Source organism: Neoarius graeffei, chromosome 17, assembly GCF_027579695.1.
Source record: "Neoarius graeffei isolate fNeoGra1 chromosome 17, fNeoGra1.pri, whole genome shotgun sequence".
Classification (NCBI taxonomy): Eukaryota; Metazoa; Chordata; class Actinopteri; order Siluriformes; family Ariidae; genus Neoarius; species Neoarius graeffei.
This window is the reverse complement of record NC_083585.1, coordinates 46,556,036-46,583,842: the sequence shown is the minus strand read 5'-3', so window position 1 is coordinate 46,583,842 and position 27,807 is coordinate 46,556,036. Positions and strand designations below refer to the sequence as shown.

The following is a 27,807-nucleotide window of genomic DNA, read 5'->3' as shown; positions in this document are numbered from 1 at the left end:
ATGTGACGAGTCATGGAATCCACGGACACATGTTGGCCGAAACGAATCCGAGAAAATCGCAAAAGAAGCATTAATTAATTAATTAATTAATGCTTCTTTTGCGATTTTCGGAAAAAAAGCATTACGGAACGCGAGAAGAAAAGACATTGTTATATGCGACAAGTCGTGGAATCCACGGACACGTCAGCCGAAACGAATCCGAGAAAATCGCAAAAGAAGCATTAATTAATTAATTAATTAATTCTTCTTTTGCATTAATTAAATGCTTCTTTTGCGATTTTCTCGGATTCGTTTCGGCCGACGTGTCCGTGGATTCCATGACTCGTCACATATAACAATGTCTTTTCTTCTCGCTTTCCGTTACTGTAGTCGGTCTTTCACGTTTCATTCGCACACTTGCGTCCTCCATTTTTCTCTCCGGTTTCAAATTTGTATCCCACAATGCCTTGTGCGAACGGGGAAAGCTCACCACGTAACGCATGACATTGCATCTTGAATTGGGTCATGGTGAAGCAGGAAAAAAATAGCAGAGAATTTAGGACCACGTGGCTCTAATGGCGTATTCACACCTATGTTGTTTGGTCCGGACCAAACGAACCAAATTTCCCTTGGTCCGGACCTTTTGGGTTGGTCTGAATACAAACCACCGAACTCTGGCCTGGACCAAACAAGCGGACCGAGACCGAGCTGCAAGGTCCGACTCGGTCCGGACCAAAGGAACCCTGGTGTGGACCTTTTGGAGGTGTGAAAGCAGACCGGACCTAATCCGACAGTTTTGCTTTTTTGTACCTCGGGAGCTTCCGTCGTTTGTCGAGCATTATGGGAAACAGAGTCTTGACACTCCACCGCAAAGTGCAAACACCGTTTCGGTTGTCAAGGGAACCTTACAACAGTCGTTCAGTCATTCAGACCAGTGGTAGGCTAGACTACAGAGTACAAAAAATGAGTAGGGGGTAAACGTGGGCCGAGGAAGAAACGCGTACCCTTGTGGATATATGGGCAGATGTCCACATATCTGAGCTTCTGGAGAGAACACACAAAAATGCCGACGTGTTTGCTGTATTCAGTGAGAAAATGAAGGAGAAGGGGTTCACGCGCTCCCCAGAACAATGTCGGCTAAAAGTGAAGAAACTCCGTCAGACCAACATTAAAATCAGGGACATGCTAGTGGCAGTACTAGCGACGCAAAAAAGAAATTCATCTATTGCGTGAAGAGCCAGAACTGTCACAACATGATGTGCGCTCATCAGCGCTATCCTCCGTACCCGCCTTGCCCTTTGAAGTCGTCGTTGATAAATTACTTGTACAACAGCATAGTAATCGCACAATTGTGAAAACAGTAAAAACTGGAAAAAACATATAGCTTTGATGACATTAAAAAGAATAACAGCACGGAAAGCCTCCATGACTACTTTTGAACTTGACGCTTTGTGCGCGTGTCGTCTCTGACCAATAGCTGAACGACCTCAGGGCGCGTGGCTTTGTTGACAGATTTTGGTCCGCTTACTAAAATGTACAGTGTGAAAGCGAACCGCACCAAAATGAAAAAAAAAAAAAAACAAACATTTGGTTCGGACCAAAGCAAGTGAACTATTGAACTATCCTGGTCTGAATACACCCTAAATTCGTTAATTGTTCTATTTAAAATTAGTGCTGTCAAAAATGTCGCGTTATTAATGCGTTAACTTGACTCAATTTTAACGGCGATAATTTTTTTATTGCGAGATTAACGCTCTGTGACATGATGCCACGCCCTGCACAGCCAGAGTCCTCTGCCCTCCCCCGAAGAGCCATGGTGCTCAGCTTAGGTTTCGTTTTCCCATCGGTGGCTCCAGCCCCACTTTGCAGTGGCTGTGACAAGACGTGTTATGCTCTGCAATAAAAAAAAACAAAACAAAAAAAAAACAAAACATCGGTACAACCAGTGTTCGAACGATGCCGATATTTTCGGGGGATCCCTTTTTTTCCCTTGGGGGGGGGGTGCTTGCGCTTGTCTCAGAGCGCGGATCTCCATCCCGCGCTCACTTTGGATATGCAAATGCTTCCCGTTACACACGATTGCTATGTCAATAAACATCATTTTGCCAATATTTTAGAGACCCCCCAACATTTCCCAAATCATGTTTTCAAGGGATCTCATGTCTGTTTCAGGGGATCTCGGATCCCCCGAGTACCCCCGTAGTTCGAACGGTGAGCAAGCCCATTCACTTTTTTATGCTGATAAGAGAATTACAATGGCTTTTCATGTGATAAAAATGTGTGATTAAATTGCGATTAATCGCGAGTTAACTATGACAGTCGCGACATTAATCACGATTAAATATTTTAATCGCTTGACAGCACTATTTAAAATAAAAACTAATAAAACTGGAAGTCTGTGATTCGAATTCAGTAGCTTTCAGCCCACTCAACAAAAACAGCTGGGTGTCGGGGAAAATTCTTTTTATGACCTACACTTGAAAAATCTGAAAGGCGGTCTACCTTTCAATAAAATGCTGCTTATATTATGCGAGGTGTATAAACCTTTAAACATAATCAAGCCCAGACTCTGTCCTCTGAAAAGTAGCTCCCGCGTCACCTTTAATTGAAGATGCAAACCGAAGGCACGTCTGTCTTCACACAGTGTTCACTTCTGCTGTAATAAAAATCCATCGCATCAAAATGCCACTAACGGGTTGGACTGAAGATGAATTGCGTGATCGTTCATAGGCTTAGCTAGCGAGCCATGCAGCCGTGTTTTACACGGCCAATTCTCAAAAAACACGGCCATAAGTCCCCAAACACGGCCTATAAGTTTTATACTACTAACGTGCTAACCAAAATTTTGTTGTTTTGAGAAGTAATTTTGTGCATTTTTGTTGACATTTTTGTCAACGGTCTCCCGGGGCGTACCTGGCATGCGTGCTTTCCGTATACGGAAGTTAAATCGAGAAAATCAAAATTTACCGCGAGTTGGCCTAGTGGTTAGCGTGTCCGTCTCTCGAGCAGGAGATCGCGAGTTCTACTCATGGTCGGGTCATACCAAAGGCCATCATAAAAATGGTACCTACTGCCATCTGGCGAGGCACGCTGCAATACAGATGCGAGTGGGGAGTCGAACTCTCGTGGTTACCAGAGGACCCGCCTCCCACTGTAACCCTAGCTATGTAAACAGGCGAGAGGCTGAGGACTATGAAACAGAGATTGGCGCCGCCCTATGCGCCACATGGCGTGGGAAGGGACTTTGACTTTCCGCCAAAAATGTAGCGTTCTTATTGGTCAGACTTTGAAACGAGGCTTGAATGGAAGCAAAATAGTACGAGTTTTGAGAGCTTCGCCGGCGAAGCTTGACAGGTTTAGAATGAGTAGGTCATGTATTTAGATAAATATCTTTGCGAGTTTTATCATCATACAAGCATGATAAACATACTGACACAAACGTTATACTTTCCACTTTCCTATGTGCCCGCTGCCAAATAATATCATTTTTAAATGACCTAAATTAAGCCTCGGTCACAACCGGCTGTACGTGCTCCTACGGCCGGTCTACGTGCAAAAAACGCAAGAAACGCACGGAGGGCGCGCGTGTGACGTGCTGATTTTCGAGCTGTGGACTGGCCGCAGAGGTTCTTTGTCATGTCAAACAAACTCTACGGGCGCTTACGTTTTTTTCAGGTTGCAAGACAAACTTATGGCCAACGCGTGTCTTTCTCCAGGAACAAAAAACAAACACACACACAAAAAAAAAAAAACGCAGCGATGTGGGAAACGCCAAAAATCGCACAGCCAAAAAAAAAAAAAAAAAATTGTACGTCCGGTTGTGACCTAGGCTTTAGACGAAACACCAGATTTATCCCCCTCCTCGGTCACACCGGACTCAGCGCGCTGAGAGCCCACTTCCGCATTCGTAAAAGACTGTTCCCATGGTAACGGCATGATAATCACTTTCGGTTTCGATTGGCTTCTCTTTCGCCGAGATTTACGTCATCTTAAATAGTACTTTCATAAATTATTATTGAATTTTTTGTATTGTTTACAGTATTTACATTTCAAGTAACTACAGGAAAATTCCCTTTTATTTGTAACTTAATTGCACTTATTTTTTTCCGTTTCCAGTTGAGAGTACGTCGTGCGCGTTCTGGCTGCCGCTTCTCACCAGAGCTTTTTTTATTTTATTTTTCTATTTTCATTTATTTATTTATTTTTTTCTGTGTTTGTGTGTAGTTTGATGTTTGAGTGTTTTGTCCGCCGGTTGTGGTGTAGCTCCAGACCCAGTTTTGGGCGTCGGTTCCCTCCAGGCCTTGGTTCGCTGTGGGTGATGCCTGTGCTCCCAGCTGTGGACTGCAGTGAGCCTGTTGCTCATTTTACATCGTGGTTGTCCAGCGCTTTGTGCTTTAACGCTTGGCGTGATGTTCCGAGCGATGTTGCTCGGTGGCGTGCTGTGCAGGCGGTTTGGGACACACCAGCGCTCTGCGTGGCGGAGCTTCTGTGCTCGCTTTGTGGATCCATGGCGTGGTGTTGAGCAATGTTGCTGACGGCGTCACGGCGGCGGTGCTGGAGATGTGGGACTCGTTTTCGTGCGCCTTTTGGTGGGACTGTGGCTGCTACACCACGGGAATTACATCCTGACCCCTACTCGGTGGACTTTTTACTTTTTTTTTTTTAATTTATTATTATTATTTATTAGGGCGGCACGGTGGTGTAGTGGTTAGCGCTGTCGCCTTACAGCAAGAAGGTCCGGGTTTGAGCCCCGTGGCCGGCGAGGGCCTTTCTGTGCGGAGTTTGCATGTTCTCCCCGTGTCCGCGTGGGTTTCCTCCGGGTGCTCCGGTTTCCCCCACAGTCCAAAGACATGCAGGTTAGGTTAACTGGTGACTCTAAATTGACCGTAGGTGTGAATGTGAGTGTGATTGGTTGTCTGTGTCTATGTGTCAGCCCTGTGATGACCTGGCGACTTGTCCAGGGTGTACCCCGCCTTTCGCCTGTAATCAGCTAGGATAGGCTCCAGCTTGTCTGCGACCCTGTAGAAGGATAAAGCGGCTAGAGATGATGAGATGAGATGAGATTATTATTTTTATTTTTTTCTTTGTCTATAATTGTAAAGCGTCCTTGGGTTTCTTGAAAGGCGCTATATAAATTTAACTTATTTATTATTATTATTAACTCCTGTTTATTGCACTTTATAACAGAAACAAAATGATTCCTAACATTTTGTGATCCAACAGTTGCATGATGTATATTTCGTAAAATCAAAACTTGTTAAAAGTATCTATTATTTTCAGTTGTACATATATTTCATAAATCTTCAAAGTCGGCTGAATCCCGTTTGTTATCTTTGTTGTATGTAGTAAAGATGTATTCTGTGTAATAGGACTTGATTGCAGCGATTTATATAAAACTATACAAATAAAATATATACAGTGGTGCTTGAAAGTTTGTGAACCCTTTAGAATTTTCCATATTTCTGCATAAATATGACCGAAAACATCATCAGATTTTCACACAAGTCCTAAAAGTAGATAAAGAGAACCCAGTTAAACAAATGAGACAAAAATATTATACTTGGTCATTTATTTATTGAGGAAAATGATCCAATATTACATATCTGTGAGTGGCAAAAGTATGTGAACCTCTAGGATTAGCAGTTAATTTGAAGGTGAAATTAGAGTCAGGTGTTTTGTTGATGGAACAATAAATTCTGAAGTATACCAGTGAATTCTAAAGGAAAATGTCAGGACGTCTGTCCATGAACTGAATCTCAAGAGAAGGTGGGTCATGCAGCAAGACAACGACCCTAAGCACACAAGTCGTTCTACCAAAGAATGGTTACAGAAGAATAAAGTTCATGTTTTGGAATGGCCAAGTAAAAGTCCTGACCTTAATCCAATCGAAATGTTGTGGAAGGACCTGAAGCGAGCAGTTCATGTGAGGAAACCCACCAACATCCCAGAGTTGAAGCTGTTCTGTACGGAGGAACGGGCTAAAATTCCTCCAAGCCGGTGTGCAGGACTGATCAACAGTTACCGCAAACGTTTAGTTGCAGTTATTGCTGCACAAGGGGGTCACACCAGATACTGAAAGCAAAGGTTCACATACTTTTGCCACTCACAGATATGTAATATTGGATCATTTTCCTTAATAAATAAATGACCGAGTATAATATTTTGTCTCATTTGTTTAACTGGGTTCTCTTTATCTACTTTTAGGACTTTTGTAAAAACCTGATGTTTTAGATCATGTTTATGCAGAAATATAGAAAAAAGAGTTCACAAACTTTCAAAAACCACTGTAAATACATTTAAACAAACAAACAAACCCCAAGCCCCTGGTATCGTGACACTGCTAGTTTACAGTTTAGAGCTTTACATATGAGGAGTTTAACATGTAGAGATGAAAGTGGAGCAAAGAAAAAAAAAAACAAAAACAAACAAACAAAAAAAAAACACCCTGAACTTTTGAAAGTCAAACTAAGTTATGGTGGGAGGGGGTGGTGCAACGTCCCCCGAAAATATTTTAACAACATGCAAAACCCTGCATTATTAGTACTTATTTTCACTAAAACAAGTTATAACTTTTAAGCCTTTTTCTTTCATGTACATTAATGATTAACATGTCAAAAATATCAAATTTAATTCCCCTAGTTAATGAGTAAGTTTCAGGAGTGCATTTAGAAAACGCGGTGATTTTCCTGGCTATACAGTTCATTACACGTAGTCGTCGACTTACGACCTACGCGACTTACGACAGATCGACTTTACGACCGTCTGGTTATGACTGGCAAGTGTTTCCAGCTGAGCTAGCTGAGTGTACCGGTACGACGGTTTCCACCCCAACTCCCGGCAGCGCCTCTCGCCGCGTACAACAGTTTCCGCCCCAGCTCCAGGCACATTCGCGGTCTCTCTCTCGCGTGCCCTCCATCATACAGTTTCAGCCAGAGCTCCAGGCACATTCGCAGTCTCTCTGTACCTCAACATCAATGTCCTTGACCTGTGGTGTCCCCCAGGGGTCGATCCTTGGACCATTACTATTCACAGGCATGAAAACGGGTCGGGGTGAAAAAGGTGAGAAGGGTGCGCGAGTGGTGACGTGGCCTCTGGTGTTGTTTTATTTTGTTTGGGGGGTCTTCCCTCAGAATAAATATTATAGCCTCCTTACTAAGTATACTGTATTGACATTTGCACAAGGACGTACAGTACAAATACATGTAGTTATAGTGAAATTACGCCCTGGAAAAAAATGCGAATAATAGAACGAAGAAAGTGGAGAACACACAAGGAATAGTGATCATTTTTTCCTTTTATTTGCCTGGACCACCAGTGTCTCCATGGCCCGCTTTCGCCGAGTTGCCACATGTTTCAGCCTTGCCTGCTTCTCTCCTTCAGCAGTCGGTTTCTTGGCCTGCTGAGCACTGCAAGTTGCTTGAGAGCCATACTTGCTCTGCTGCTTTTCCTTTTCCTCCTTGTTCACCCTCTGCTGGTGTTTGTACTGTATGTGGCTGCTGCAGAGTTAATGTTCTTGCACAATGTTCTGTCCACTTCCCCAAACTTCACGTCCTCCCTTCTAAAGAGCTGCATAGCTGTCTTCCCCCTGGACATCAGCGTGTACTTGACCGTCTGTATTGCATTAAATGTTTCTACATTCATGTTGCCACTCCTTTGATCAATTACATCATTCATCAGACTAAACGAGGACTCGACTCTAGGTCCATGAAAGATGGAGAGGCAACACTTAACCAGTGCACCCAGGGAGGGGTACTTGTCTGGTTTGTCGAAGACATGACCCCACCACTCCACGATGCTCTCTCCGTCCTTGAAGCTGGGGATGGTCAGGTCAACACTGAACCGCACAAGTTCCCTCTGGATATCCTGGTCTGCTGGCAAGAGGTGCCCCAGCATACCACTCAGCCTGCCGAGATATGGAAGTACCTGCAGCTTTCAGCTCTTTTTAAATCAAGGCTGAATACTTTCTTCTTTGCTGCTGTCTTTTATTAAATCAAATTTGAGACTTTTAATTTGATTTCTTTCAGCACGGACAGCACTACAAAATGGCGTCTCCACTATACAGTGTCCTATATAGTGAGTAGCGAGCAATTTCGGACACAGGGATTGTCAAAAGACGCGCGCGCCCTCTTTCGAATGCTGACGTAATCAAGCTGGAAGTTTTGTTTGTTTTAATGGCAAATCAGGAAAGTTTGAAAAAAGTAGGAAATTCAGTCCGATGACTCAATCCAGCTTCCAGCGGTCTGGTCTGCACTCTGACTGATGTGTGCACGCTCTGGCCAGCAGGTGAAGAGGCATGAAATGATGCTGCTTGCCCTTCGCAGCGAGATGTACTCATCGCTATGGCGTCAATATCAAAGCAGGAGGAGGAGGCGCAAACCGGCACGAACTGTCTATGGGTGCGAAGCGACCTCCTTGCCCTTTGGGTCAATATCAAACCCCCCCCAATTTTTTTTTCCTCATCGGATCTACACGATTCACGTAGGTCACCCATTTTGGTTTCAAAACGGCGAATTTCGCCAAAAGGTGAGGGATTTTCATATATGTATTCAACCTTTATATGCTCCCACTTGGACAAATTATCAGGAACAATTCAATTTTATATCACTGCTATGCAGATGACACCCAAATTTACTTTGCTCTATCGCCTAATGATTCTGCCCCCCTCAAATGTCTCTACCAGTGTATCGACCAAATCAACAACTGGATGTCACCAAGTTTTCTTCAGCTGAACACAGATAAAACAGAAGTAATTCTATTTGGGGAAAAAAGATGAAAGACTCAGGATTACCACTATTCTTGACACAAAGGGGATTAAAACAAAAGAAATGGTTAAAAATCTTGGTGTTTTCATTGACAGCGAGCTAAACTTTGACAGTCACATGAAAGCAATCACTAAAACGGCATTTTATCACCTAAAAAACATTTCCAAACTAAGAGGACTTATGTCAAAAAATGATCTGGAAAAACGTATACATGCCTTCATCTCTAGTAGGGTTGATTACTGCAATGGCCTTTTCACAGGCCTGCCAAAAAAAAAACGTCAAACGACTTCAGCTGGTTCAAAATGCAGCGGCGAGGGTTCTCACACGAACAAAAAGAACAGAGCACATTACTCCAATTCTAAGGTCCCTTCACTGGCTTCCAGTAAGCTACAGAATTGACTTTAAAGCATTGCTGCTGGTGTACAATAGGGCTGGGTATCACCAGATACCTCACGATACGATACTATGGCGATATTTTGCCCACGATAACGATAATATCACGGTACAGCGATTCTGCGATAATCGATATATTGCAAGAAATTTCAACCACATCACAATATCTGTGTCACTGAAGAAAATCAGAATTTATTGACCACTGTAAAATTACATTTCACATACATAACTACACACTCTTGCCAGACATATTTTTGTCTCTATTCTACTGCTGGCAAAACCAAGAGTTGCTTCACTACAACATACAGAAAATTCCCATTTCTGTGCTAGTATTATCAACTTTTCTGTAAGCATGGACACATCAGTGCTGCTTAACAAGTAGAATCAAATTGTTTTATGAAAACTTAAAACTTGCACTGCAGACTGCACATACATTTCAGTGCTAACACTAATATCAATTTGTTCTTTGTAAACTTGAGAACATGTACCTGAGAACATTTAACTTGTGCTTATTTTGCAGGAACAACGCACTGTCTGAAACACATTGAAAAGTGCAGTGGGCATCTTAATTGGAGCATCTTAATTTAATTGGAGCGAAACAGGTTTTGCAGAGTGCATTCTCTTTGTCCAGCTCACTGTTTTTTTTCTCCTTTCCTTTGGAATCCAAAGTGCCTCCAAACATCTGCCTTAAAGTACGGCAGCGTCTCTAGGTTTATGTTAACAGCCATGCTTGCCTGTTTTTTTTTCCTCACTGCAACCGCCGGGGAAAAAAAGAGAAGATGAAGAGTGCCTTGCAGTGAGGTAGCGGCACAGCGACACCTCGCGGAGCGGAGGTGCGGAAGTCGTACTGGATTTACAACCCGTGTGAAACATGATTTTATTATTTGAAAAAATATCGATATTCAAATTTTGAGTATCGATATTGAATCGGAAGACAAAGTATCGCGATATATCGCCGTATCGATATTTTTGCACACTCCTAGTGTACAAATCTCTAAATGGTACAGGGCCCAATTACCTCTGATATGTAGTGCTGCCGCGATTAGTCAACTTAATCGACCATAAAAAATGGTCGACTGGAATTTTTTTAGTCGGCCTATTTATTTTTGGTCTTCAGTCTCAAACGGCTCATCCGAGTTCAGGTAATTCCGCTCCACACCACTAGTTTTGATGTGCGCACCCCACCGGTCAAATTGGCTCCCTTTCCCCAGGGATCGAAACGGGGATGGTGCCGATTGTCCGCCCCCCCCACCGTGCGAAGCCTTTGAAAAATTGAGGCTACAATGGGACATTCTGAGGCTGTCCGAGAGGGAAATTGTAACAAATTGTCTGTCAACATTGAAAAAGAAAGAAGTAATCATCTTCTGCCCCGGACAGTCTTTGGCTTTCTTCCGCTTCGTGCCGTGGGATGACATCTTTAAATGCCCAAGCGTCAACAAAAACAACTCGCGAACTACTTCTGTCAAAAGCTCCCACGCCGGTGGGTGAAAGGTCATTCAGTAATCTCGCTCTTCAAGTCAGCTGACCTTGTATGTAACCCATGTCAAATCTCGCGAGAGCAGCCGCGACAAGTAAACAACATGGCGCCTCAGTCTGGAAAACACCAATTCGGATTGTTTTTGCACCGTCTGGCGGTGTATCTACTATGATTGGAATATTTTTGGAGTAATTATAACATATTTGATGATCAGACACATTGTCACGTGGTGTTGCTGGGATGTTTTCACGGAGAAAAGATCGTTTTGAGAAAGATTGCATGTTGTGCAGTAGCATATAAGTGCATGGCCCAAGTGTCACTTGGGGTTCAATCGGCATTTCGGTAAGGGGGCGCACACCGAGAGTAAGAGGGCGCAGCGCCCCTGTTCCCCAGTTTAGACGAAAGCCTGGAGTAGCACTGGTCCGTATTTATAATTACAAGTTTCAAGCCAATTTTATATATTTATTCATATAATACAACCATATTATACATGAGTGATCAATTTCAACTGTCTATAAACTTCTTCCTCAGTCAACTCATTATCATCACAATCTTCGAAACCCTCATCCAGATCATCATCAATCGGGTCATACACCACATCATGCTGCGCCTCCTCGTCATCTTCACCTTCCACCTCCTCATTCTGTCTCTCCTGGGGCTCTGCATCTCCTGCCACATACTCCCTCTCATCACCTGCAGGCACTTGAATAAGGGCCACATACTTGTTGAGCGATATGTTTGTTTTGATAGCTGTCAGAAATGTCAAGCCAAGGACTCTTATACTTCACGGGGGTCTAATCTATCTGACCAATAGCGGTTCAAGTTACATTTGTCTTCACGGGCAGCAACGAAAATGAATGGGAAGAAACGAAACTTCGCGCAGCCATGCTGCATGTAGCGGTGTATACTGCGCACGTAAACAATATGGCGGCACCCGCGTCTATGCCAACTTGACAAATGTCTCTCAAAATCTATTGTTCTGCTTAAAATGGGCGAGAATCGTTGATAGAAACCATCGAGGCAGTGAGTAGTTTTATATATATATATATATATATATATATATATATATATATATATAGCGTCGCCCACTCGGTCGAGTACATGTTGTCACTAGTCGCCCGTACCCTTTCCAACTCGCATTGGCGAGTGGGCGACCGCCCGTTTCGATCCCTGTTTCCCTCTGCCATTATGATCTTCCTTTACTGTCGGTTCTGGTTTTGAGCATGCTTTGACATGAAAATGGCAGCGGCAAGTGACTCTGATGAATCAAGGACGGCGACTTCTAACGTTACGAAAAGACCAAAAGCATCGAAAGTATGGGAATACTTTAGGGCAGCTGGAGATAGTGGTTTGTACACTCTGTAAGACTTCGTTGGCTTATCACGGGAGCACATCCACGATGCACGAGCACCTTAAAAGGAAACACACAGGAGCTGTCGAGGATGCTTCAGAAAAGGAAAAGACAACGTGAGTAGCCTAACATTATGATTACTGTTTACACGCCTAGCGAGCATGTACTTTTTATAAATCTTGTGAAGTACGATGACTGACCGTCTTTGGATGTTAAGCAGGCCCCCTCAACTCTTTGGTAATGTTTTAGTTGAACAACGCTAGTATGCACGCGCATTTATAGTAATTTAAATGGTGTAACGCTTTCGAGACGGCACCAGACTCGAGACAGAGGGTTTATCGGGTTTATTGAATAAGCACACAACATAGATAAAAGCCATAACTTATGCAACTCGCACACTCAAACGCAGGACGAATGTAACTTTTTTTTAACTTGGCGTCACCATCCCCCGGCTAATCTACCAACCCCCAGCACTGCCACAAGAGGCTGGCTTTACATTTTCCGACGAGAGGCGCAGCGCAACAGCCAAACATAGTTCATGAGGCTGTGTAGCAGCTGACCCGACAGTTCGGGCATTCAGACATATCGGATATTATGGGTAGAAGTGCCGTGTGCTTGTAGTATTTTTTTGTTTATGTTATGTTTAGGGCGGCACGGTGGTGTAGTGGTTAGCGCTGTCGCCTCACAGCAAGCAAGAAGGTCCGGGTTCGAGCCCCGTGGCCGGCGAGGGCCTTTCTGTGCGGAGTTTGCATGTTCTCCCCGTGTCCGCATGGGTTTCCTCCGGGTGCTCCGGTTTCCCCCACAGTCCAAAGACATGCAGGTTAGGTTAACTGGTGACTCTAAATTGAGCGTAGGTGTGAATGTGAGTGTGAATGGTTGTCTGTGTCTATGTGTCAGCCCTGTGATGACCTGGCGACTTGTCCAGGGTGTACCCCGCCTTTCGCCCGTAGTCAGCTGGGATAGGCTCCAGCTTGCCTGCGACCCTGTAGAACAGGATAAAGCGGCTACAGATAATGAAATGAGAGGAGATGAGAGGTTATGTTTACTTTTTACTTTGGTACAAGTGACATTTTATGTTTTGGCCCTTGAGTTACATTCAAAATAAAAAGAACTCAAATGAAATAGCAAATCGATTGATTTTTTTGGAAATTAGTCGTTAAGATTAGTCGACTAATCGAAAAATTAGTCGAAAGATTAGTCATTAGTGGCAGCACTGCTGATATGTTGCAGCGGCCTAACCCAATCAGATCTACCAGATCGCAGCAGCAAAATTTACTGGTAAAACCTGTTGTTAAAACAAAGTGTGGTGAAGCAGCTTTTAGCTACTATGCAGTACAGCTATGGAACCAACTCCCAGAGGACATTATTACCCTGTCCACACTAGGGATTTTGTACCGATACGAAACTACTTTCGTACTGCAACACCTGTCCACACTAGCAACTATACCGGTACTGTAGCGGTATAACTGTATGGGTTTCGTACCGGTACAGTATCGGTACTGTAGCGCTTCGCTGTAGTGTGGACAGATGAAGCGGCTCTGTATCGATACAAATATAATGCGCATGCGTAAAGTCACACACCTCAATCAATGTCTTTGCTGAATAAAATAGTGAAGAACGGAGATTCGTTTTCTTTGTTTCTTTCTCAACTGCCTGGCACGTTTTATACGATTCGACTGAATAAATGACCACCAGAAATACAGACTGTACATTGACAACAAAAAGCGCACACACGTCGTTTCATCTGCCATATTCTCGGAAGGAAGTTACTCGGTAACCACGGAAACATTTCGCGCACACGCATTTCAACTACCGTGAAAGAAAACCACAAACATTTCTCGCTAGTGTGAACAGATGCGCTAAACTGTACCGGTACACTTTGTATCGATACAGTTACACCACTATCGTACCGGTATAAGTGTGAACACAGCATAAAAATGCTCCTGCTGTTGGCAGCTTCAAATCTAGACTTAAGACCAAGCTGTTCTCAGATGCTTTCTGCTAACTGATAAATATCATCTTTACATGTTTTAAACTTTACTTAACTTTTATTCCATTTTATTCTGCTGTTTTTTACTGAACTTTTACTTCATCTTATTATTGCTTAATTCATATTTTTATTTTTCTCTCGTCTTCCCGCTTTATTTTATGTAATTTTATTTTCTAGTGTTTACTGTTTTGCCTTTACCCCTGTAAAGCACATTGAACTGCCACTGTGTATGAAATGCGCTATATAAATAAACTTGCCTTGCCTCTCGCGCACTCCGTCATACAGTTTCCGCCCCAGCTCCTGGTTTATGAAACGAGCAACTCCTCCCGCCAGCCCGAGCGCTGCAACAGCTGATGATGACGTAGATGACCCACAGCCAAGCACCAGTGATGCCAGCGGTCACTAAATTTTGTACTTTGCTCCGTTTTACATTTGTATTTTGGTATGTTTCAAACTAAAATGTTTTCTATTTTTCACACCTGTATTTCGTATTTTTTGTTTTGCACATATTAAGCGAATTGTACTGTATGCAGTGTAATATGCAGTGTTTGACTTAAACCAAATAATGAGCCAAGGTGATGAAATAAGAAAATGTTGATAAAATAAGACTTTAAGATGATTACAGTATCATTACACATCACAATATACTTACACTACCGTTCAAAAGTTTGGGGTCACCCAGACAATTTTGTGTTTTCCATGAAAAGTCACACTTTTATTTACCACCATAAGTTGTAAAACGAATAGAAAATATAGTCGAGACATTTTTCTGGCCATTTTGAGCATTTAATCGACCCCACAAATGTGATGCTCCAGAAACTCAATCTGCTCAAAGGAAGGTCAGTTTTATAGCTTCTCTAAAGAGCTCAACTGTTTTCAGCTGTGCTAACATGATTGTACAAGGGTTTTCTAATCATCCATTAGCCTTCTGAGGCAATGAGCAAACACATTGTACCATTAGAACACTGGAGTGAGAGTTGCTGGAAATGGGCCTCTATACACCTATGGAGATATTGCACCAAAAACCAGACATTTGCAGCTAGAATAGTCATTTACCACATTAGCAATGTATAGAGTGGATTTCTGATTAGTTGAAAGTGATCTTCATTGAAAAGAACAGTGCTTTTCTTTCAAAAATAAGGACATTTCAAAGTGACCCCAAACTTTTGAACGGTAGTGTACGTTCATTTAACATAGGCCGACTTACAACCAGATCGGTTTACGACCGGTCAGTCATAACCAAACGCAGTCGTAAGCCGACAACTACCTGTACTTTGAAAAAAAATCAGACAGTTGAAGGTAAACTCAGCAAAATCCCAAAACAGTCCTGTTAAAAAGTAAAGGTCGGTTATGTCTCTTTTCCACTACCCTTTTTCAGCTCGCTTCAGCCCGACACGGCTCGCGTTTCGACTATCTCAGAGCAGCACGACTCAGCTCACTTCAGCCCTGCTTAGCACCCAAAACTCGCACGGTTTTGGAGTGGGGCTGAAGCGAGCCCAACCGAGCCGAGTGGGGCTAGGGGCGTGAGGAGACACTCCCCTGTGCACTGATTGGTGAGGAGGAGTGTCCTCACATGCCCCCACACGCCCCGCGAGCGCGCTGGGATCTGTAAACACCGTAAACCCGGAAGAAGAATAATTACGAATTACGAGAATTTCTGAAGCCTTATGCGCCTCGCTTCATCTATACGCTCTTGCCAGTATCTGTTGGCGTTGTTGGTGACAACAAGCCACAGCACCAAGACCAGCAACACTAACGACTCCATGTTTATTGTTTACTATTCGGGTCGTGAGACTACCGCTTAAAAGATCACTGATGTCACTGTATGCGCCGCCTAACGACATCACGTGACGTCCACCCACTTTCGCTAACTCCACCCAATGTGTCCACCGGTTCAGCGCGATTATAGTCGAAATGCAACTCCAACAGCCCCACTCAGCTCAACTCAGCCCAACTCAGCACGGCTCAGCCCAACTCAGCCGCGATGGTAGTGGAAAAGCGGCATTAGAGCTTCTAAAGCTTTCAGGTTTCAGTGTTGGGGACATTGAGCCTCGTTTATCAATCATCTTTTAGTAGAGTTGTGCGTTTGCAGAAGCTAAAGTGAACTAAACATTTCCAATTCAGATTTATGCGAGCTGAAGCCAACTGTTTACATTAGTTCGTATTGTCTGTAAATTTAAACACACCAATGAATACCAAATTTCTCATGTAAATCAGGGGTGTTGTGTGTGTGTGTGTGTGTGTGTGTGTGTGTGTGTGTGTGTGAGAGAGAGAGAGACACACTGACTGGCAGCCTGAGTGCATTATGTAACAAAAAATAAATTACCATTGCTAGTTTTAGGCAGCTTAGAAACCGGCTCTTCCATTATTACTGTTTCTTCCATGTTTTCTTGATGTTGTGTTCTAGAAATGGCACTAAAACTTAGCTTCGAAACTACAAAATGCAACTTTGATGGGGGAAAATTTTTTTTAATATTTTTATATATGAGTGATTCCACGCTTATGGGTACTGAAATGGGGACATGAACTTATTTTTAAAAATTCACCTAAAACCATTTCTTTTTTTACCATCAGGTCACAAAACATGTAATCTTTAATGAATGATATGTTAAAAGATAACTTTAATTTTCTGAGATGTAATAAAAACATTTATATGCCAAAGTCAGAACGTAACAGAAGTGTTGTGGACATATATATTCTCAATTTTAACAATGTAGAATTACTTTTTGAAACATAGGAAGGTGATGTTTTAGCAAATATAATTAATAAACATGTCTAGTAGAATAAACATACACATTCTTTCAATAAGATTAACATGGTATATAGCTAGATTGTAATTAATTTGTAACAGACGCGAGATGGACAATCGTAACAGAAGTAATGGAACAGACATCATTTTGGAACTCATAGGCTTGACTTTGGCATATAAATATGTTTTTATTACATCTCAGAAAATTAAAGTTATCTTTTAACATATCATTCATTAAAGATTACATGTTTTGTGACCTGATGGTAAAAAAAGAAATGGTTTTAGGTGAATAAGTTCATGTCCCCATTTCAGTACCCATAAGCGTGGAATCACTCATATTTTTTATATATCAGCTGGTACAGTGGTAACGCTCACTGACTACGACGCAGGAGATCGGGGTTCGAATCCCGGTCGGGGCAAAACATCATCCAGTAAGGGTTCTTAGGCAAAAACCCCTCATGATATATCAGCCTACCTCAGGAATGAGTGAAGACATAACTGATAGTCATACCGGCTCAGACGTCGCCCGGGTCAACAAGGTCTGCGTCAGTTGCTAGGGAAACAGGGCAAACTGATGAGAAATGGGCTACTGGAACAAGACATCGATGGACGAGGACAGAAAATACGGATTTGCTGGAATGCTACTATACAAGCAATCCCAGAGAGAGGGGATACATGCAGCGAATGTGGGACCATTGGATACTTCGAAACCCACAATCAAGGCTAACTAGGCTAATTAGCCCAGTGTTCCAACATCCGTAATCGAAATCTACTATCACAACTAGAGATTAATGAAATACAACAACGATGCTACGGCAAGGGGGAGCCAGGAAGACAGGTCAGCGGGGAGATGTCATCATCCCCACAACCAGAGATTGGGTACCAAGCCCCAACAACTAACAGCCTCAACACAAGAGCTGCTGACCTGAGAAGGAAGATCGTGACCCAACTGGAAACCTGGAGCCCCCGACGAATACCGAAGCTGAGTTGCCAAGTACCTTCAGAAGATCTACTAGTAGATGTGAATGCTGCTCTGAAGACAATCTCCACAAGAACCATCACTGAGACCAACAAGCTGATACACAGTACAGCAACAGTAATCATGGAGATGCTTGGACACAAGGTGGGCTCGGGACATAAACAGTATCCACCATGGAAGAGACGATTAGAGGCCAAGATAAAGGCAGCACGGAAAGAAGTTAGCCAGCTAGCTGAACTACAGAAAGGGAACATGGTGAATAAAGGGGCACCCAGGAAGTACAACTCACTCTCCATACCAGAGGCACTCGAAACTGCCAAACAGCGACTAACAGCTCTGGCCACCCGGTTGAAGAGATACACCAAGGAGGGAGAGGCCAGGAGAATAAACAAGCTGTTCTCCACTGAACCAGCCAAGGTGTACTCTCAGTGGCAGGGGAACAACAACCGGTCAGACCACAGCAACCTCCCAGAACAAGAATCAGTAACCATCTCAATGGCAGACGTCCAAGAAAGAGTGTCAAAGATGAAGAGCTGGACAGCACCAGGCCCCGATATGATCCATACGTACTGGCTGAAGAAGCTAACTGCACTCCATGAACGCCTAGTAGCACAGATGAACCAGCTGCTGAGGGATGGAACCCACCCAGAATGGCTAACCCAAGGCAGGACAGTCCTAATCATGAAGGACCCCCAGAAGGGACCCATCCCATCCAACTACCGGCCAATTACCTGTCTCTGCACAACATGGAAGGCCCTGTCAGGCATCATTGCGGCAAAAATGAGTAAGCATGTGGCTCAATACATGAGCGAGGTACGGAAAGGAATTGGCAGTAACACCAGAGGAGCCAAGCACCAGCTACTGGTCGATAGAACAGTCGCCCGAGACTGTAAGAAGAGACAAACCTGTGCACTGCCTGGATTGACTACAAGAAAGCCTACGACTCAATGCCACACACATGGATACTGGAATGTCTAGAACTGTATAAGATCAACAGGAACCTAAGGACCTTCATCCAGAACTCAATGGAAATGTGGAAGACAACCCTAGAAGCCAACTCAAAACCCATTGCCCAAGTCAACATCAAGTGCGGCATATACCAAGGAGATGCGCTATCACCACTGCTGTTCTGCATAGGCCTGAACCCCCTCAGTCAGATCATCACGAAGAGCGGCTACGGGTACCGATTCCGTAGTGGGGCAACAATCAGCCACCTGCTCTACATGAATGACATCAAGCTGTATGCCAGGAACGAGCGAGAAATAGACTCGCTGATCCACACCACCCGGATCTACAGCGATGACATAGGGATGTCATTCGGATTGGACAAGTGTGGCCGGATGGTCTCAAAGAGAGGCAAGATCATCCGGACTGAGGGGATTGACCTACCAGAGGGCAACATAGGTGATATCCAAGACAGCTACAAGTACCTTGGCATTCCACAGGCTAATGGAAACCATGAAGAGGCCACAAGGAAGTCAACCACAGCCAAATACCTCCAGAGAGTAAGGCAGGTCCTGAAAAGTCAGCTGAATGGTAAGAACAAGGTCCGAGCCATCAACATGTACGCACTACCAGTCATCAGATACCCCGCTGGTATCATAAACTGGCCAAAGGAGGAGATAGAAGCCACAGATATCAAGACTAGAAAGCTCCTCACCATGCATGGAGGGTTCCACCCCAAGTCCAGCACCCTGAGACTATACACTAAGCGGAAAGAGGGAGGCCGAGGGCTAGTGAGCGTCAAGACCACGGTCCAGGATGAAACATCGAAAATCCGAGAATACATCAGAAAGATGGCCCCAAAGGATGAACTGCTCAGTGAATGTCTCAGGCAGCAGAACCCTGATGAGAGTGCAGAGGAGGAGGAGGAACAGACAACCTGGAGAGACAAACCCCTACATGGCATGTACCACCGTCAGATAGAGGAAGTGGCTGATATCAAGAAATCCTACCAGTGGCTGGATAATGCAGGACTGACAGACAGCACAGAGGCACTAATCATGGCAGCACAAGAACAGGCCATAAGCACAAGAGCCATAGAGGCCAGGATCTACCAGAGTAGATCAGACCCAAGATGCAGACTGTGCAAAGAAGCCCCTGAAACAGTCCAGCACATAGTAGCAGGGTGTAAGATGCTAGCTGGATCAGCGTACATGGAGAGGCACAACCAAGTGGCTGGGATAGTATACAGGAACATCTGCAACCAGTATGGAATAGAAGTACCCAAGTCCCAATGGGCCATACCACAGAAGGTGGCTGAGAACAACAGGGCCAAGGTTTTGTGGGACTTCAGCTTCCAGACTGACAAACAGATCCTGGCTAACCAACCGGACATAGTGGTGGTGGACAAAGAGCAGAAGAGGGTGGTGGTGATAGATGTGGCGATCCCAGCTGACGCCAACATCAAGAAGAAGGAACATGAGAAACTTGAGAAGTATCAAGGGTTGAAAGAGCAGCTGGAATGGATGTGGAAGGTCAAGGGTTGCGTGGTCCCCGTGGTAGTGGGGGCACTTGGGGCAGTAACCCCCAAACTGGGAGAGTGGCTCCAGCAAATCCCAGGAACAACATCTGAAGCCTCAGTCCAGAAGAGTGCAGTACTAGGAACATCGAAGATACTGCGCAGAACCCTCAAACTCCCAGGCCTCTGGTAGAGGACCCGAGCTTGAGGATGACATGGATACCACCCCCCCGCCGGGGGTGAGAAGGAGATTTTTATATTTTATATATATATATATATATATATATATATATATATATATATATATATTTTTTTTTTTTTTTAGTGCTGTCAAGCGATTAAAATATTTAATCGCGATTAATGTCGCGACTGTCATAGTTAACTCGCGATTAATCGCAATTTAATCGCACATTTTTATCACATGAAAAGCCATTGTAATTCTCTTATCACCATAAAAAAGTGAATGGGCTTGCTCACCGTTCGAACTACGGGGGTACTTGGGGGATCCGAGATCCCCTGAAACAGACATGAGATCCCTTGAAAACATGATTTGGGAAATGTTGGGGGGTCTCTAAAATATTGGCAAAATGATGTTTATTGACATAGCAATCGTGTGTAACGGGAAGCATTTGCATATCCGAAGTGAGCGCGCGATGGAGATCCGCGCTCTGAGACAAGCGCAAGCACCCCCCCCCCCCAGGGAAAAAAAGGGACCCCCCGAAAATATCGGCATAGTTCGAACACTGGTTGTACCGATGTTTTTTTTTTTTATTGCAGAGCATAACACGTCTTGTCACAGCCACTGCAAAGTGGGGCTGGAGCCGCTGATGGGAAAACGAAACCTAAGCCGAGCACTGCGGCTCTTCGGGGGAGGGCAGAGGACTCTGGCTGTGCGGGGCGTGGCATTACAGTCTAGCTGCTATCGTTTTTCTAAGCAAAGTCTCTGTTCCAAGTTCCTGGCAGTTTCAAAAGCTTATGAAAAACCTACATCATGTCACAGAGCGTTAATCTCGCGATAAAAAAAATCATCGCCGTTAAAATTGACTCAAGTTAACGCGTTAATAACGCGACATTTTTGACAGCACTAATATATATATATATATATATATATATATATATATATATATATATATATATATATATATATATATATATATATATAAAAAAAATCCCCCCCCCCCCTCAAAGTTGCTTACCTCTCTTCACATCGAAAGGAGGAGGAAAGTTTTGCTTGTTGTGACATGCCGAATTATGAACACAAGAGGAAATACTTGTAATTCGCAACTAAAAAGACTGCAGCTACACTGGCAGCTTGAACATGCTTTCTAGTGCGATTGTGTTGCGCTTGCGCAGAGCGGTGTCAGTCCTGCGTGCCTTAGCACGTGCACCTGAAGGCACACCTTGGGCATGCACGCCTAACGAGCTCCGGCACGCGCGCCGTTAAAGAACACCTGGCTTTAATCAATGAACTATGTTTGGGCTATTTAAGGACCACGCCCAGGCAAGGACGATGCGAAGTATTACGCCGCGTCTAGGAACGCGAAAAATCAGAAAAATAAATCTCCATTCGGAAAACCGGAGATTTTCAAGAGAATTGTCAAATATCCGGATCTCCAGGTATTTCGTCATTAGCAGAAAAAATCCGGAGGAATTTTCATGAAAATCTAAAAATCCAGAACACTTTCATGACTAACCATGATGATCTGTACCATTTAATGAGAAGGGGTCAGGAGAAAAAAAAAAACCAAACAAAAAAACCCCAGCTTTCTATTGTTACTGGCAATAAGCATGAAAGCTCACATGACTGAACATATTGCGCCAAAAAATCCTGTAATTATATCACGAGGTTGTTTTGGCCTTGAGCTTCTCTCTGCAACTCCCTCGCTGTGCATGCAAATGATCCAAAATGAAGAACAATACACACTGAACAACAGTGAAGTGTTACGCTGACTTCGTTCCCAGTCAGACCTGACCCCGTCAACATAGTTCCATTCAACCGTTCTGCATAATGCTGCTGTATCACCGATCCTCAGGATTGCTTATTGTTCCCTAAAGTTGACAGCAGTTCAAATACAACTGTCAGGCTTGGACACGAAAAAAGAAAGGGTCGAAGAAGTAGTGGGCCAAACATCTTGGCACTCCTGGGATTCTGAGCTGAACTGGACAAAACGAAAGGGCTGCGGTATAAGCGCAGTGGTTGGCTGGAACAGGGGGAGTGTACGAGTGGGAACACAGAGAAAACTGACTTTCATACAAACACAGAGTGACAGAGCGAGGAGGTAGGATTAAATCTGGAATGTAAATAACAGCAAAGTGGAAGCCGAGTTGATAACATTTTAGAACACACAAAAAGAGCAAGCCATCCCACACACGGATTTGCTGAATCAAAATCTCTCTCGTGAACAAATCCAGTAGTGATCTTTTAATCAAGCAGGCCAAGAGTCAAAGCCACCACACCAAGTGTGTGAGAGAACCTGGCAGGCTTTACATACGCACTTTCCTTCGAATGTCACAGGCAGACTGCTGCTAAATGCTAAACGTAAAGTCTGAAAGACTCGTGTGATAAAGTAGCTGCATACTAATGTACTTTTTGAAAAGATAACATTACATTCTGCATCACACTGCCATGGCAACGGAAATATTTAGTGTGTGTGTGTGTGTGTGTGTGTGTGTGTGTGTTCTGGGGAGAATGGTGGAGAATGCCCGACTGTGGTGTGAATTTTTTAATTTTGAGGTAGAGCACCCCGACGCAGCGTGAATTTTTTAATTTTGAGGTAGAGCACCCCGACGTGGCGTGAATTTTTTAATTCTGAGGTAGAGTACCCCGATGCGGCGTGAAATTTTTCATTTTGAGGTAGAGCGCCCCGATGTGGCGTGAATTTTTTAATTTTGAGGTAGAGCACCCCGATGCGGCGTGAATTTTTTAATTTTGATGTAGAGCGCCCCGACGCGGCGTGAAATTTTTAATTTTGAGGTAGAGCGTAGAGCCCTGCACTCCCACGGGAGTCCCACGGGACTCGTGGGACCCACCGCAAAGCAGTGCAGCGCGGGACAAATTTTGAAAGCTCATTGCGGGCGCGGGCGGGACCGGAAGTGCACATATGCGGGAGCGGGAGTGCACATATGCGGCGCGGGCGGGAGCGGTGATAAGCTGCAGTCCCGCTAACTAAAAACGTGTTTGAAATAAAATTTATAAATTATTAATTTATGTCTATCATATATAATTTGTGCTGGATATTTTATTTGGCATTAATAAAAACATTTTAAGATGCCTAAATTTGCAGAGAGAGTCAGATTGCCAGATTGAGTGAGGAATGGCATCTTAAATTTGCCATTGATCACTCTAATGACTCGCCATTCACACCCAGCTAGCAAGAGAACCATGAGTGAAGTGATTTACTGCTTGAGTTAGTCTACAACTCTAATTAGAGAGACAGGTTACACAGTGACGGTAGGCTTGATTCAATGCCATCTGAGAAATCCTTCCTCATCTCATCTCATCTTATGCAAATTTGGCTGTCCAATCAGAGGCGGCCAAATTTGCATATTACAGGAAGGATTTCTGGGATAGCATTGAGTCAAGCCTACAGTCACTGTGTAACCTGTCTCTCTGATTAGAGTTGCTCACTCATGGTTCTCTTGCTAGCTCTGCTTTGCAATAAATTAAAAAAAAAAAAAAAAAAAAAAAAAAAAAACATTGGTACAAAGCAAGCCCATTCACTTTATGCTGATCAGAGAATTACAATGGTTTCCCATGTGACAAAAATGTGCGATTCGCTATTAAATATTTTAATCGCTTGACAGCACTAATTATTAGAGACACTACATGCTGAATTCAGAAACAAGGTAAATAATAAATGTGAACGTGAGCTGTAGATATTTATGCTCAAATCCACTCAAAGTAGGGGGCGGGGCACCATCACGCTGTGTCAAGACAAGAACTTTCCTGAGAAATAACGCGAACGTCTGCATCATGCGGGATTTGCGGGCGGGAGCGGGACAAAATATGGCAGGCGCGGGAGGGAGCGGGACTGAAAATCATAATTCTTTGCGGGTGGGAGCGGGACTGAAAAATCCGACCCGCGCAGACCTCTAGTAGAGCGCCCTGACGCAGCATGAATTTTTAAAAAATTTCTTGCCACCTCATAGTTAAAAAAATAGACTCGCACTCACACACCACAAAATCCGACAGCACTGCTTTCCTAGCCTTGCACTTATACAAGGAATTTGGTCCATGTTGTTCCAGGAAATATAAAATCAAAATCACAAATCATTTTCCAATAACAGTCCCAAAGTGTTCCTCTTATATCAGCTAGAAACAGCCGTTCCCTTACCACCCTCTCATCTTTTTCTCTCTCATGAAGTTAACAAGATAAAAATAAAACTCTAGCTGTCATGTTACCGAGAAACCAAAACAGCGCCGACTCTTGTCCTTAATAAAGGAGGAAAACCTAAAGTAACAAACAGCATTAACGGGTAAACATAAAGGGCAGTCTCTGATTGTTAAAGCCCTGGAGAGTCCTTACAAAAATACTCAGGATTCACAAGATCAACAATTTCAGCTCTGCGACAGTATTTAATTAAGCCCAGTGAAATACTCTGTTGGGTTCACATCTGGAATCTGGTCTGCCATTGATTATTGGGGACACAAAAAGTCTTCTTAGTAGTGGATATCAAAATCTGGACCCAGGTGTGGAGGAACAGTATTTTCACAAACCGCGTTAGAATGGGTTCTGGTTAGTAAGTATATGCAGAGAGGAAGCGATAAAGTACACACTTGAGGCAATGCAAGGGTCCGGGTGTCGCCACTCGGGTCATGGTGGCTCCGTTCACCGTGCTGAGCTGAACGCTGGAGATGTAGAGCGTTATGGAGGAAGACTGCAGCCTCGTCTTTACCACCTCCAACGGGCATGTTAAAATGGCTCCCACTGTACCACCACACCTACAGAGAGAGAGAGAGAGAGAGAGAGAAAAATACAACTTATTATGGCTGTTTTGATCATCGGCTTGTTTTAGAAAAAGAAAGCGACCCGTTTTACATTTATGTAGCTCCACTTTATTTATTAGCTACCTCTGGATCATCTAAACAAATCATATTACACGGGCAGAAAGCTGAAGCTCTCTAATCCAATGCAGGCCGAGTCAAACTTAAGAAGTGCTGCGTGTTGGTTTGCCCCACATAACGACTAATAGCTTCAGCTGGATATTTCGTTTGTCTCAACTTGCTCAGACTGACTGCTAAAACTGGTTCACATTCACCTCCTCAATGATGCATTATGCCAGTAGAACTCGTGTGTGCGCAGGAGTAAGTCAAGTCATGCCCAAAGAAATATTGGGGACACACACAAAAAAAAAAAAAAAAAAAAAAGTGTCTGGAAAAGATTAGCTTCAAGTTTTCCTTGCGAGAGCTCGTCACATATATAAAAATATATAAAAGCTGGGAGGTCGGTATCATGAAATACTGTGACCGAGGCCTCTGGGCCGTACCCTTTCACGATATGGACTGACCGTAAGCTGGTACATAATATATTTATTTTTTTCTTTACCAAATTCTAACAGAAAATGAGAGCGCCCGAAAGGGAAACCATACTACTCCAAACCTGCTACTCAGCTTTCTCCTGAAATGTTTTTTTATTTCGTCTTCCTCAGGGTAGTAAAACTCGCTGTCAACGCTGTCGTTATCGCTATCCATGCTGTAAAATTAATGCTATTCTCTTGAGAAATGAGAAAATAAATGTTGACAAAAATTGCTACTATGTTTTTTGTTGTTGTTGTGAACGAACAAGTCGCCAAAGGTCCGTAACCGGGGTCCGGATTATAGGATTCCGGACCGCTCGCGAGCCAATCAGAGCGCAGGATTTGATGGAAACTGGACTGCAAAATAAATAAATAAATTAATTAATTAATTAATTTTAAAAAAAAACCATACATCATATGACCAGTACGGACCCACACGCGCTCTTAATAAAACCATTGGGAAACGTCACGTGACTGAGCAGATACGGATTTTTAAATCCGGTCCAGAAAAAGCCGTATGCGGCCCCGGACCTGTTTCCCTCGCTTCCGCCATTTTCATTTTGCTCTGAATTTTTACTTTGAAAAACGAGCGACATAACTGAGCACAGTGAAATGGGCAATTCCATGTAAATGTCAACCTCACCATGCAAAAATAAAGCAACATGTAATACATCAAAACCACTCCCAGAGATATCACCTAGGCCTGTATTTTACAGATGTGAATAAGTTGAACCAATTTGTAACCAACCTAATGTGTCACTGTCAGTCTTTCTTTCTTATAATGTAAACCCCAAGCTAAAATCAACTTTGATCATGTACAATTCTATATTATTGCCACAAGCCACAGATATGTATGCTAAAATCCACAAAACAGCAAAACAATAGCCATCCTAAATATTATTTAAGAACTTTGATAGTTTTAGCTGATATTTACAGAGTTTTTCAAAGGGTTATGGTGGTTAAATTGCTGATTTTCTAAACATATGCCATGTCTATTTCAGACGCGTCACATCCATAACGGAATTTCGTCACATCCATAACGCTGACTTTTCCTTCCGAAACTCTGCATGAAATACAAAATATTTTAAACAAAGATTTTTTTAATATTCACCTTGGACCCCTCTATCAAATGGATATCTCCATTTCGACATTAGGTTTACAATTTCACAGAGTTTGATAAAAATGTACAGTCACCCAAGAAAAGTGATACTTTTTCTGTCACATCCATAACGCATCTTTTATTGGCGTTTTCTGGCATGCCCTAGATGTACTATGGGAATTGTTCTTGTTCTATCACTTCTCCAGTATGGTACAGCCTTAAAATATGCAACACCTGTTTAAATACTGGGAGACAATAAAACATGCACTGGGTCATTTGTTGCCATTTTGAGTTCAAGTGTCACGTCCATAACGCTGGAATTGCTCAAAGTGAATTTTATTTATTCATTTATTTTTAAAATTCAACAATTTTATTAAAAATAGTTTTCTTCAAAAATTTCTCCACCAGTCAAGGCTTCTGTGGCATTTGGTTTGCTGCCTTTTCCAGTTTTTCTGAGGTCTCTGTGCTTGGACTTCAGGACTTCCCTGGACTTTTTAAAGTCTTCGTCTTTCAGGGTGTTTCTCTAAAGCCTAGGTCACAACTGGCCGTACATGCTCCTACAGCCGGTCTACGTGCAAAAAACGCAAGAAACGCACGGAGGGCACGCGTGTGACGTGCTCAGAGATGCCATACACTACGAAATTTTTGTATTTTCTAAGATTTTCTGCCACTTTTGCACCACTACGACCAGTTAATTCGAAACTACGAATTTCGCAGTGATCGGAAAAAAAAATCAGTTCGTTCCGCATTTTTGTTTGGTACGTTGAACTCCGCCATGACTGAATAAAATTCAGTCCGTTCCGCATTTTCGGAAGGATGAAATCCGCGGGAATCATTCAAAGCTTTTGTGATACGTCATCGCTGATTGGTTGATATTCGCTTCCGGGTTTGAACTCAACCAACCAAAATTCGTGATAGCGCCGTCCGACAATGGAGAAGCCGAGCAAGAATAACCAGAAATTTAATGATAAATATACAGCAACATGGCCGTGTATTGTTCCTTCGTGAAAGGGGATGTATTTCGCACAATGCACGGTTGTATATGGTTAG

The 27,807-nt window shown here is 43.3% G+C and overlaps 1 protein-coding gene across 1 annotated transcript in view; it reads right to left on the bottom strand.

Annotated features, from left to right (window-relative positions):
- LOC132864305 (solute carrier family 25 member 36-A-like) overlaps positions 1–27,807 on the bottom strand; it is a 75,171-nt gene that overhangs the window by 16,353 nt on the left and 31,011 nt on the right. The window contains exon 2 of the mRNA XM_060897677.1: positions 24,919–25,083. Within this exon, the coding sequence (XP_060753660.1) occupies positions 24,919–25,083 (165 nt within the window). The remainder of the gene's footprint in view (positions 1–24,918; positions 25,084–27,807) is intronic.